Raw genomic sequence first — 13,923 nt, forward strand, 5'->3', positions numbered from 1 at the left:
GAAAGTTTCCAATTGGAAACTTTACCGTCGTAAATTTAGATAAAATAAGGTAAATTGCTTTACGAGACTTTTCGTAAAAATACGAAATTATACGTATTAAGCGGTGTTTACACACACACACACACATATAATGTAAAACGTCACCTAACCTAAGTTTATAAATTGTGGTATTCTAAATAAAAATAATATAATTATTAAACATCTGTTTATATATTTTTAATATGTTTAGGGGTAAGTTTAATTTTTATTATTTATTGTGACAGAATAAAAAATAATAGTATTATGAGATAAACTGAAAATTAAACCAAAACAACTGATACAATTTTGATTTATTTATGTTAGGCAATTCTGCTGTCAAAATTATATTATGAGAATTTTTATGATTCCTGGTAAATAAATAATAAATATTACGATGTATTTGATAGTCGTTTGTAAAAAATATTTATCCCTTTGTTAATAATTGAGAGAAAACGTATACTATGTCTTATTTACAAAATTATGATGTAATCATTAATTTTGGTATATATAATTTAATTGAAGATAATTCTAAATTATTTTTAAACTGTATTCTAATGTATTCTTCATTTTTCTTCCTTTGAAATGAATCTTATACATAAATTTTATAAACATGAATTGCTAATTTAGAAAATTGTCAACAACTTGTTGACTGTTTCCGTAATCAAAATGACATCATGTAAATAGTTTTCTTTTTTTATCGTAACTAGTTTATTTATTTTGTAGGTTCGACTCCCACGAATGTAAACAATTCAAATGTTCAATTACCCTCATCATCGTCATCATCATCATCATCAGGAAATTTCGAAACCATCAATACAGCCAATTCCGAAATAAATCAAGCACTTCCTGGAGAAAATCCAGACGTTCATCATTTAAATGGAAATTACTGTGAAAATGCAAATACAAGAATGGAGTTTTCCGAAATAAATTTATCGATTCAAACTCCTGAAATTCAAAGTAACACACTCACAACTGAAAATGAGAGTCGAACATCGTCAAGTTCCGTTGACGATAGTGGTCAACCACGTGCAAAACGAAGATGCATCGAACATCTCTCTTGTACCCAAAGATCATTATCGTGGCAAACGATAAAAAAAAATTCACCAAGTGTTTCTTTACACACAAATAATGGCGAGAAATTTTCCCCTTCCGAACAACAATTGAAAAATAAAGAATCGAGTTGTTGGGAAAAATTTACGAAACCTTCATTATCAGAAAAGAATGAAAAACAAGTGAATGTTAATGTACCAAAACCTGGTACACCAGTGACAATAAATACAATTAAAAAAGCTGGTCAATATTTACTTGGTCCATTAATTGGAACATCACCAGTGAAAAGTATAGTGCAATGTTTAGCTAGACGAATAGGAACTGATAAATTTTATACTATCAAAATTTTAACATTAAAAGATGAGTCTGATCATGAAACTCAGGATGATCGTCAGGGAAAAATGCTTCTACATGCTGAATTTTCATTATTAAGTTTACTTCAAAATCAAGATGGTGTTGTTCATCATCATGGATTTTTTAAAGTGAGACTAAATTTCTTCTCTTTTGATTTTTTTAAATAAACATTTTAATAATTAAATTGTTAATACTGAAAAATAATTTTTTCAGGACTGTGCCATGGAAGAGAAGAAAACTGCCTCGGGTAATATTTATACAGGGAAACTAAAACGTCGCTTGTGTCTTGTTCTGGATTGTTTGACATCACACGATTTCAATCCACGAAATGAAGAATTGCTCAATCTTCAGCATCATGTTATAAGGGAGAAAAAATTATCCGAAAAAGAAACTCTTTTAATTTTTTACGATACCGTTAGAATTGTAGCATGTTTACATAAAAGAAATATTGTTCATCGAGATCTTAAACTTGGTAATCTCGTCATTAATCGCAAAACAAGAAAGGCAAGTAACATATTATTATAAACTTTTTTTTAAACTAAAATTCTATCTATTAATTATTTATTTCTCTAAGCAGGTAACAATTACAAATTTTTGTCTGGGAAAACATTTGGCAAGTGAAAATGATCTTTTAAAAGATCAAAGAGGTTCACCAGCTTATATTTCGCCTGATGTATTATGTGGAAAACCATATTTAGGAAAACCTTCGGATATGTGGGCATTGGGAGTTGTATTATTTACAATGTTATTTGGTCAATTTCCATTTTACGATAGTAGTCCAACTCAATTATTTAGTAAAATTAAAGCGGCTAACTATAACATTCCAAAGTAAGCGTTTCAATAATTTAGATAAATATTTAAATAGGATTTCAATTATAGAAATTATTAATTAATAATTACTTTAGTGACGGACGAGTGTCGGATGGAACAATTTCACTTATTAGAAATCTATTGGTTTTACAACCAAGCAAACGTTTGACTGCTTTACAAGTTTTGGATTCCCTCGACACTATAATTGCAACATTTAGAGCACCAATAATGATCGATGAGGAGGATCAAGTGGTTCCTGAAATAACTGAAGCCACTGACGAAGCGGAAGAGAAAAAGGAGGAGAAAAAGGAAAATAGCAAAAAATCATTGTCGGATTTCTTTAAACATATAACGCTACAGGTACGTCGATAAAAGGGGAAAATTTATTTTTTCTACTCGAATAAAAAGTCATATTTCTGTATTTTTTACAGGAAAAAATGCATCAAATGATGAAGCAACCGAGTCCAATTTTATCGCGTCCAAAGCCGTACGGTCAAATTCCTCTTTATCGAATTGAATCAGACGCGAGAGAATTGACACAAGCGGAATTAAATAAATACAAGCATTTAATTCCAAGAGATAATCAACGACAACATAATTCGAATAGAGGCGATGCAATCCCATTGCAAGGAAGAGGAACTTGCAGCAGGAGTAGATCGTCCCAGAATCAGGTAATAAAAAAAAACAATAAATTCAATTTTAATTAAATTACTATTTTTAAGAATCAACATTTTTATATTCAACAGACAACTAATCAAGAGCAAAGAGACACGAGTAATCGACAACTTGGTACAATCGACACTAATTCCACAACGAATAATTTACCGGCAAATCAATCTCAAAATTCACAATCGTCATTGAATTTATTGAATTCTCTAATTAGGCCACTAGTGACTAATTCGATGAGCGGTTTACGATCCCATTCATCTAATATTTCAACGTCGTCGACTAGACCTGGAGGCGATGCAATTAGCCGATCACAATTAATGAGAAGAAGATTGTCATTAAATCACAATTCAAGGGAAACTTCATCAGACGTGAGTTCTCGATCGAGACTCTTGTCACAGACCAGTACACGTGAGTATTTTAAACTAATGTTCTAAATATTTAGGATAATTACTAATTCTAATTGAAATTAAATTTAGTTTCCAGTAATTCATCATCAATGCCGGATAATTTAAATCGAAACACACACCCGATGGATGATTTAAATCGACATCGTAACGTAAGAACTCAAGTGGACACAAGAAATTCCGATTCACTTGTCAGACAATCAAATTCAAGATCATTGCCAACTTCTTCTGTCTCATTGTCAAATTCAAGCCCCAATTATACAACACCATCATCAAATTCTGATGAAATATTACGAGACATCAATCGTTCAGTGCCCGATTTACGAAATCGAAGTCAACAAAATAGTTTTCGAGAAGCAATAGTCGATCGATTAATTAATATTCGTGTGCGAATGCAACAACGTCGTATTAATAGTATTGAACGAGTTTTGGATAGTCAGAGAAGAATTTCAAACGCTATTTCTAGCCAAACGAATAATAATACTAATAATTCAAATCCAAGAGATTTAAATGTATTATCACGAAGAATATCACCATTTAATAGACATTCGCCATACGTTGTTCAATCATTAAATAATAATTTAAGACGATCTAATTTAGATTCCAACACTACAAATAGATCTATTGATTCAATTGTAGGATATTATCGTGATACGAATACAACTGATAGTCGTGTGTTACGTCTTTGTCCAGTGAGAAATAATTCAATGAACGTTGTTGTCGATAATCATGAATCACGTCCTACAACGAATAATATTGTTAATAATCTTGAACAACTTGTGCAAAATCAATCATCAAATTTAAGACCGAGAAATATGGAAATTGTTCCTCCAATCAATGCGAATCCTACACAACGAGGATTTAATCGGACAAATGGTCAAAATGACAATGTTTTTAATTTCCTATCGAGATTAAATTCAAGTTTTCCTTCGAATGACACATCCTCAAATGATTCAATGAGTTGATAGCGCAATTGAACGTTTATTTAATTTAATTTTTAATTCCTTTATAAATTGAAACAAAAAATTATTAAAGGTAATCGGGGTTTTATTCACGTATCGTATGTATATATTTATAGAAAAAAAGACAATGGTTTTCTTTAGTTTCTTATAAAAGAAAAAAATTAAAACCAGACTTAGAAATCAAGCTTGCAATTCTCACATAAATATTTCCTTTAATGCGAAATTATTCGAAATATTTATTATTATACTCGGAAATAATATAAGAAATGTTTTTTATAAATAAGATTTTATAAATATTCTTAAATATAAAAAATATTTCTTTAAATCTAATTAATTCTCTCATCTAAGTGTCAAATTGGAAACAATTTTTATTGAATTATAAAATTCAATTTTCACCAGGTAATAAAAAAAACAGCCACCAAATAATATTATACTTTGTAATGAAAAAAAAGTAGAATGTCATGCAGTGTTTTGTGTTTTAGTTAATGGCGCAATAATGTTAAATGTTTTTTAATAGATGCTAATTTTTATGAAAAATTCGTTCTTTTTTTCTCAATCCAAATAAAAATCGTTATTTTAAAAAAAGAACCTTTAAAATCTCTACATTTTTACCTCTTTTTTTTTTATTCAAATTTTTGGATGCCACTGTAATTTTAATTTTTTCAGTTGCTTCTATTTCATAAATAAAAATATTTATATGAAAAGAATAAAATATATTATAATTATCCAGAGAAGAAGAAATTATAATAAAACCAAAAAAAGAGTAAATAATTCAAAACCAATTTCTCCACTAATCGCATTTTATTGAATTATCATCTATCACTATTTTTTATCTTTACATAAGATATTTTAATTAAGGACATTTGACACATAATTATGACATCGCGAATCGAGTCATTGAACATTCAAAACATTTTTATTCTTTTTACACTAACTTGATATTTTGTTTATTAACACAAAAACAAAGAAAAAAAAATCGAATAAAAAAAAATTATTTGCAAAATCTAATTTTACTTTATTTTTTTAATTATTTTTGTTAGTTTCAAAATTAGTGATTTTTAAATAAATAAATTTGAAATTAATTAGTAATTGTCAATTATGAAGTTAATTATAAACAAATAACGACGGAAAATTGTTGAAGACTTGATTGGTGAAGTCACATTATTACACACGTCCTTAAAATGAAGAAATTGGTTACGCATTAAAAAAAACTCCAAGTTCACTATTTAAAAAGAAATTAAAAAAAATATTTTTTCTTTTTTGAAAATGAGATAATTGTGTAATTTTACATATTTACACTCGATTCACTAAGCCCAAAATAAAGTAAATATTTGCCATTTAGCGTGTGAAACATTATTTCTAACACACGCATTAGTATATATCTATCGACTTTTTATTCCGGTTTTCATTATTTAGAATTTCTTATATATAATGTTCTTAATAACTCTCTGTCTTAAACATTATGATGTTGTTGAAAACCTAAATTTGTTTTTTTTTATTTTAAATACATAATTATTTTAAAGCACTTACACTTAAACGATCTATCAATTTCTAAAACAAACGAAATCTTAATAATTCAACTTATAAAATAAATTTTTCTTCTACAAATAGAAGATTTCTACTCTGTTTTTACAAATGCATTATACATTATGAATGCAAAGCTGTACAGAGCAGATTTTACAGATTATTATCATTATCATTATCATTATTATAGTATTATATTACTGTACACATTAACGGGCTATAATTATATTCATAATATGATTGACTCAAAAAAGTTGTCTCTTTTACAACTTTTTTGTTCTTTATCAATATCAAATTGTAAATATAAATGAATAAATAGAAAAACAATCATATGGTCGCGTCATAATATCTAATAATTAAAAAAAAAATCCCAAACAAAATATTATTCCACGAAAAACTTATACGATGTGAATCGAAAAATTGATTGCACAAAATTATTATAATTTCTCTACACGAGTCGATATTTAAATATAAAAATCGTCAATCGAATATTATTATAGCTTAATCGTGATTGTTTTTCTATTAATCTTTTGTTTTTTTTTAAGACTATTTAATAATGTACACTAAAAAATATGAATGTCCTTGTGTACGTAAATTAGTCACTGTGATGACAGATAAAGCAATATTCGTGCTTTCGAACTTAGTACTTGTAATAATGTAAATTATACATTGGAATTGAAATTTTTTCCTACTTTCTTTGTTGATCAAGTGTCCTTTGTAGGAAAACTTTACGTTGTGTGCCACTGTTACTATTTTCAGTACGAGTCATCAGAATTCTTCGAAGATGATGTAACAGCCGATGAATTTGTCTAAAATGAGAAAAATTAATTTTATAAATTGTAATTATTAATTATTAGTCGGTATTAAGAATAATTCATTAATAATATCATATAATTTCTACTTTAAAATAATAAAATCGAGTCGAAAGAGCAGAATTATAATTCAAACATACGGTAAAAATTTGTATTCATTTTTATTTAACATGTTAACGTAATTTTAGATTGAGTTTAACTAAAACTTTTAAAGTATAATAATTGTATTTAGAAATTCAAGTAAAAAAATTTAATTTAGACATTGATAAGAAACTTTTATTGAAAATAAATTTAATTAGATATAAAAAATTCAAATCTTATAATTAAAACATAAATTCTAATTCATATAAATTTTAATTTTTAATAAAAAATAAATTTTAATTAAAACTAAAAAAAAAGTTTAAATTTAATTTGAAAATTGATAAAACATTTCAAAATAAATGCAATCTTTTAAGTTTAGTTAAAAAAATATATGCATACTATTGCTTTAAATTAAAAAATAAATATATAATTTTCATCTTCTTTAAAAAGTTATTTAAAATTTTCAATTGTAATTTAAATTCACCAACAATGGAATAATTATAAAAATAAACTCTCAATTTCTTGGCTTAGGTATTTATTACTTAAGATTTAATTTAAAAATATTTTTGTAACACATAATTGAAGATTATCTATATAAGCTTCAATTTTATATCGCTTACACACAAAAAAATTTTTCATACCTTATTTCTCCTAATATCAGTTCTTAAAATTATTTTATTTGTATAATTAATCATGATGAAGCCGTATGTTTGCTTCAATTCGCTCATTTTTATTGAAAGTGATTAAAAAAAGAAAAAAAGATTCTTTTTCTTAAACAACGTTTTAAAATGCAAATTATGTACCAATAAGTCAGTCCTTATTTTATAGTCTCTAATGAATGTTCGTAAAGTGCGTTACGTTTTGTTTTAATTGAATCTTTTTAAATATAAAAGAATCAATTAAATTACAGATGCATAATGGATAAAAAAAACGTTAACGCTTTATATGTAACTGTCAAATAATGAATAGAAAATTGGAAAACAGATTCATTTTTTTTTTGACAGAAAATATAGAAAACCTCAAATCTTGTAACACTTTTTTGCACAGCACAGAATTATCTATATTATTTAATAAATATTATTAAAAAAAGAGAAAAAAAATTCATCTGAATTACTCTGATTACAATTTAGACATACAAAAAGAAATCACTCATTTCTTTCACACAATTCATGTTTTCGTGTACATTGAAAAAGCTTATTTGACAATTTTCATTTTACAATTAATAAATGAATAATTCTTATTCAACATTTCACACGACAATGTTTTTCAAAACTATTTTACAATAATTACATTTTGAATTATATATTAAGAATTGAAAAGCATTATACTTGCTTTTCGATTGAAATGAGAAAATTTACTTCATATAATAAAAAAACATTATTATAGGATAAAAACTATTCTATATGAGTAAGAAGTACAATAAACTTCTTGTAGATTCAAAAAAAAAATAATGAGAAATAATAAGACTAAACAAATTTCATTTATATAATATATAGAAATATATAAAAGAAATATTTTCGACGAAACAGATCCGTTTTAAATCATTCACCATTATCATTATTATTATTAGCATTCGGAAAGGCACAAAATGTTAGTTTCAATGAACAAAATCACAAAGAACAGAAGTAACCAGATATTATGAAACTCATTCTAAAGAAAAACATTGAAAAAAGAAAAGAATAATAAATAAAAAAAAAGGTCTTCCACCTTTCATAATAATATAAGAAAAGTATTGAATGCCGTTGTGTAAATATGGTTACAAGAATAATTAGAGGCATCTATAACTTACTTTCTGTTCCACTTGCAAAATAATATTTTAATAATATTATGGTGGATTATTATTGTTTGCTTACAGCTTGACCACTAGCTGTTGTCGTTTGTCCACTCTGTTGATTTTGGCCCCAATACTGCTGATTGTAATACTGCTGTTGGTTATTCCAACTGCCCCAATTTCCATTGCCGTAATTTGACGAGCCATAACCAGATTGACCATAACTACCCTGTCCATAGCCTTTCCAATTGCCTCCTCCCCATTGTTGTTGGCCACCACCCCAGCTACTGCCTCCACCTTGATTCCATCCTGATCCTGAACCTCCTGACCAACTTCCCTGTTGACCTCCCCAGCTACCTGACGACTGTGAACCTTGGTAACTACAAAAAAATGTTCTTTTTTTACGAATTCTTAATTAAAAACTTAATTTTTTAATAAACGAAGATAAATATTGTAGTTTAATATTTTTAAAGTATTAAAAAAAAAGGATGTAAATTTCTTTAATTTATTGTTTCAAAAGAAACTTACCCAGATTGACCCCAACCTCCGGAACGTGACGACGATCGATTGCGATCATTTGTAGAACGTCTGTCGTTGCCTCCTCTTCTATCACCACGATTATGTTGCGAACCTCCTGGACCACCACCTCGTCCTCCTCTCCAATTATTAGAACCTCCGTATCTCATGTGACCTCCACGTTGATTTCTATCTCTCCATCCTCCACCGGAACTTCCGCCACCACTTCCACCTCTCCAAGATGAATTGCGATTTCTATCGGAATCTAAAACGACAAAAATTATTTTACTTCCTTCATAAATAAAATTGAAACAAAATTCAATAAAAAAAAGTATTGAAAATTTTATTTAATTTGACAAAGAAGATTAATTAATTTAAACTAAAAAAAAGTATACTTAAAATTATTTAAAACAAGTAATATAAAGAAAAAATAATTCACTTACATCCAGAACGCCGATTATCTCGATCCCGATTGTCTCGGCTACTCCTTCCATCGCGGTGATCAGCTTTTTCAAAACGAGAACGTTTTTTCTCATGTTGTTGACCAAATCCGGCTTCCTTAGCTTCTTTATTGTATTTTTCAATTAAATTTTTAGCTTCCTCTTCGCCTAGTTCAATGTATTCAACAGCGTCGAAAGATTCGCCAACAGTTGGGGCCACAAAGTTAGCTAAACATTAATAATTTTCATCATATAATTACAAAATTATAATTACCTTCCAGTTAATAATCTAATATGATATATCATATATTAATTAATAATTATTCTTTTCCTTAATTTAATTTTTATACCCTTTAAATACCAAATAATTCCAAATTAACGCACCTTTCATTTCTTGAATTGTACTTTCAGTAGATTTATTCTCCACATATTCGGGTTTGGTTGAACGAGTTTGAAATTCCTCTTCCGAAGGTACAATGACTATTGCTTTTCGCTGGAAACCTTGGAAGTGTCGCATTTTACGCTTTTGAGCTGTTAAATATACGTTGTTCTGAAAAAAATCAAAACTAGTCAAATATATTGTAAAATTTAATATCTTTTTAATTACTCAGATGAAAATCGAAAAAATTGTCAAACTATAAGCAATGTAAAAACGATCCAGATAAACTCACCTGATCGAGAATGTAATTACGTCTCCTTCTCGCAGCAACATCGACCAATTTACTTAAAGCCCTCGAGCATTTATCAATGATAACTTCCCATTTTCCCTGATGACTCGCTTTACGTGGTAATCCCATAACTTTCATCTTTTCAATTAATGCATTTGTTCCCAAAATGTTGTACATTTTATCAGGTTTCTCCGCAGCGTATTTAATCGACCAATAGGTTTTACCAGAACCAGGTAAACCACAAAGCATCAACATTTCACAATCCTCACGTTTTTCCGGCCTCTGTGGTCCTAAAACACGATCATTAACATCGACCTTTCCAACATAAACAAAATCATCCAATATTGTACTACTCCAAGGATCTTCCTGTCCAAAATTACAAACAAATGTGCAATTTTTCGTTAATATATGTGGATATAATGCCTTATCGCCAAGTTCCGTTTTTGGAATAATAAACGCAGGTCCTGAACTATTTCCATTAACTGTATATAATATTTCAACATTATCATCTTTACTCATATCAAGATAACATCCAACAATATCATCTTTATTGAAACTTTCGCCATAATCGGAAAATTCATTATTTGTCGATTTTTTACCAGTTCCATCGTAACCAAAACTTAATGGCTCTTCACCAAGTTGCATTGATGTACCAATTACTGACCATCCAGCTCGTAATAAATGTGAATTCTCCTCATCTTGTATGGTAATTTGACAATTGTCGGTAATTTTTACTTCGTAGAAAATTTTTCCCTTATTAAAACCATACGTTGCGCGTGCACCGGCCCACACATAACCAAAACCATCATTGTGCATTGGCGTTGCTGAGATGAAACCTTCTTTTTTGATAACTAGATTTAAATCCGAATCGTACCAAGACAAAGCCATTGCACTTGCTTCCAATTCGGGTTCCTCCTCGGATCTTGGTGTAAATGCAACTTTTGATGATTCATCATTAGGACTCGGTGAACGTTTTCGTTTTCGATCCACTTTAATTTCATCTTCCTTTGCGTCCTCTTTTTTAATCTCGTCACTAGTCTCGTCCTTATCCTTTACATCGTGATCATATTTATCAGAACTGTCCATTTCCTCATCGAAATTTTTCATTTCTTCCTCATTTGTAATTAGATGTGCGTAACAGCCTGGATCCTCTTCGTCGTCCTTCATTTCAATGTCCTCCGTAAAATTCTCAACATTATCGTGAATATTTTTTTCATCGCTTTGGCTAGTTTCTTGTTTTGTGGGACTTGATTTTATTTCCTGTGACGTTTTAACGGGAGTTGTTTGTTTTTCGGATTTTACAGGACTTGCAGCGGAAGGTTTCACAGGACTCGAGTGCTCTGTCTCAGATTTTACTGGACTTTGTTCCGATTTAACGGAACTCTCTTGAAGGGATTTGATTGGACTTTGTGTTGAAGGTTTAACTGGACTTTCTAGCGCAACTGGTGGATTTTTAGCTGGACTTTGAACTGGTGATTTAGCAGGTGATGATTCTTGTACAGGTTTAACTGTTTCGGTACATTTTACAGGACTAACAGTTGTTTGTGCAGTTTTGACAGGACTGGCCTTTATTTCTTGTAATACTTTGACAGGACTATCCTTTAATTCCTGTGAAACTTTAACGTGACTTTCTTTTAATTCCTGTGTAATTTTAACAGGACTTACTTTTGATTCCTGTGTAATTTTAACAGGACTTACTTTTGATTCCTGTGTAATTTTATCAGGACTTACTTTTGATTCCTGTGTAATTTTAACAGGACTTTCTTTTAATTCCTGTGATGCTTTAACAGGACTTGTTTTCACTGTTTCCTGTGACACTTTAACAGGACTTGTTTTTACTGTTTCCTGTGATAATTTCACAGGACTTGCTTTTACTTCCTGTATTACTTTCGCAGGACTTGCTTTCAATTCCTGTGATGCTTTAGCGGGACTTGATTTCAATTCCTGTGTTACTTTAACAGGACTAACGTGTGCCTCATGCTTTTCAGGGCTGACGTTAATTTTTTCAGTATTTTTTTCCACTGCAGTGGCTACTGGAGCTGATTCTTCTTGTTTTTTTGCAATTTTCTTTGAAGGTGGTTCTTTTTGTGGCGTACCTTCCTCGCCAGGTGTTTCTGTAATTGTTGGCAGTTCATGTGCTTTTTCGACAACAGGTGATTTAACAGGAGGCTTCTTGTCAGGAGTCACGGCTCTGGCTGATGATCGTGTGCCACCTCGTGTTGGAGTTCTTGGCACTGGTGAATCTTGAATATCCTGCGATTGTTCCTGATGTCTTGTGCTGCGCATTGGCCTTGACGGCGTTTTCGCAGGTTTTGACGGTTCTGGCGTTTTTTCACGTTCATTTTCTGGCTCTGGACTCGATTCCACTTGTACGCTTGGTTCTAAAAAAAATATTTAATTAAATAAGCTTACAATTTTTTAATTTAAAATCACAAAAAATAGTAAACACACATTAATTGTTAATAAATATTTGTTTACTGATAATTAAGCCTCTATAACTAACTTTTTATACAAAAACAAACAATATTTAAGGTTAGTATTTTTAATTACAAATGAACAAATATTTGTCAAATTTTAATTTAACAAACAATTTCAAACTTTAAACCAATAAACATTTGTTAAATGATGATAAGTATAGCAGAAGTTGTTTATTGTAACAATATTTGAGGTTAATAATATTAAAATTAAATTTTAAAAACTCAGAATAAACTCTTGTAACAATTAATTTAACAATAGAAGAAAAATTAACTTACAATTATTAAAAGACAATTTCTTAACATAATTTAAAAAAAAGGTTTAACTAGTACAAATTTCCAAAAAAAATTCCACTTTAACAAACTAATGGACTAGACCAAAAGTTAAAAATTTATCCGACTTAAGTTGTAAACATTAAATAAAAGCAAAGAAAAATCAATTAACATCCACTAATTAATCAAATTGTAAAATCAATATTTAAAAAACAATACGTTTCTCGTATGAACGAGGTCAGATTATTAGTTTTATGGATCACCCTGTAGATAATTTCAAAACAGTGTTAACATGGCAAAGCCATAAAGCTTGAATCAACGACAATTGTTTGCACATTGAAAGAGACTATTCAAAACAACATTGTTAAATGTCTTCAACAATGAAACATAATCATATGGAAATATTAAACGCGATATTTATCAGTGTTTAAAAAAAAACATACCATTGCCAGACTCATCGTCTAGCGCCTGGCGAAGCCGCTCGATTAGGACCGCCTTGTTACCCTTTGTATCCAGGCCTCGTTTCGAAAGCTCGGATCGTAATTCGATTACTTTTAATTTCGCTGGATCCATGGTTTATGAATTCATACAATTTCTAGAAACACACGCACTGTTTTTTGATCAAAATGCTTATAAAATGCTCACACACGCGCCACTGACCCGCGTTGCATACACAATATGGCGGTACAACAAAGTACAACACACTTGCATGCATCGAGCGTTATGTATTACTAAAGGCGCTTTCTGATTGGGCCAAGTATTTCAATTCACAGAACACCAATTTTTATTGGTTGATAAAATTGAAGTACAATTCAAGCGGACAAATCACTATTACTCTTAAAACTTGACATCAGTAAATTGAGGGCGGGTTTAGCTCTCATTGGTCGATTATCATGTCTTTTAAATTTAATTCGTTCTTACTTCCACTGTACGTGAAATAAGGGGAAAAAGGGAGCGAAATTTCAGTATTTGCTTAATTCTTTGACAGTTGACAGTGAATTATTAACTGATAATTAAAAGATTACAATAATTTTTATCAAATTAATAACAATTACAGTTGACATATAATTTTAAGTTTTTCAACGTTTTTAAAATAC

General features: G+C 29.4%; 2 protein-coding genes across 3 annotated transcripts; one reads left to right on the top strand and one right to left on the bottom strand.

Annotated features, from left to right (window-relative positions):
* The first annotated feature begins 104 nt into the window (after positions 1 to 104).
* On the top strand, positions 105 to 6,392 carry LOC127286866 (probable serine/threonine-protein kinase MARK-B). Its single transcript, XM_051313475.1, has 8 exons — positions 105 to 231; positions 742 to 1,550; positions 1,636 to 1,926; positions 2,000 to 2,250; positions 2,328 to 2,592; positions 2,664 to 2,903; positions 2,979 to 3,309; positions 3,378 to 6,392. The coding sequence occupies exons 1-8, from the start codon at positions 222 to 224 to the stop codon at positions 4,268 to 4,270; spliced, it is 3,090 nt and encodes a 1,029-aa protein (XP_051169432.1). The 5' UTR covers positions 105 to 221; the 3' UTR covers positions 4,271 to 6,392.
* Positions 5,728 to 13,537, bottom strand: LOC127286865 (heterogeneous nuclear ribonucleoprotein U-like protein 2). 2 transcript variants are annotated; one of them, XM_051313473.1, is made up of 7 exons: positions 13,270 to 13,537; positions 10,083 to 12,460; positions 9,796 to 9,961; positions 9,415 to 9,639; positions 8,984 to 9,236; positions 8,538 to 8,835; positions 5,728 to 6,600 (listed from the first exon to the last, which is right to left on the bottom strand). In XM_051313473.1, the coding sequence occupies exons 1-7, from the start codon at positions 13,397 to 13,399 to the stop codon at positions 6,547 to 6,549; spliced, it is 3,504 nt and encodes a 1,167-aa protein (XP_051169430.1). In that variant the 5' UTR covers positions 13,400 to 13,537; the 3' UTR covers positions 5,728 to 6,546. The 2 variants fall into 2 exon arrangements, with proteins under 2 accessions (XP_051169430.1, XP_051169431.1); XM_051313474.1 differs by having other exon boundaries at positions 8,474 to 8,835.
* Between the last annotated feature and the right edge of the window lie 386 nt (positions 13,538 to 13,923).

The sequence above is a fragment of the Leptopilina boulardi genome, unplaced genomic scaffold, assembly GCF_019393585.1.
Source record: "Leptopilina boulardi isolate dan_hultmark-lab unplaced genomic scaffold, ZJU_Lbou_2.1 LbouV2_364, whole genome shotgun sequence".
In the NCBI taxonomy this organism is placed as follows: Eukaryota; Metazoa; Arthropoda; class Insecta; order Hymenoptera; family Figitidae; genus Leptopilina; species Leptopilina boulardi.

Coding starts and splice junctions, on each gene's coding strand:
- LOC127286865 (XM_051313473.1), bottom strand. CDS start 13,399: ATGGATCCAGCGAAATTAAAAGTAATCGAATTACGATCCGAGCTTTCG. Junction 12,461..13,269: donor AGACGATGAGTCTGGCAATG/GTATGTTTTTTT, acceptor TATTTTTTTTAG/AACCAAGCGTACAAGTGGAA. Junction 9,640..9,795: donor TACAATTCAAGAAATGAAAG/GTGCGTTAATTT, acceptor ATTAATGTTTAG/CTAACTTTGTGGCCCCAACT.
- LOC127286866 (XM_051313475.1), top strand. Junction 2,251..2,327: donor GCTAACTATAACATTCCAAA/GTAAGCGTTTCA, acceptor TAATTACTTTAG/TGACGGACGAGTGTCGGATG. Junction 2,593..2,663: donor TTAAACATATAACGCTACAG/GTACGTCGATAA, acceptor TATTTTTTACAG/GAAAAAATGCATCAAATGAT.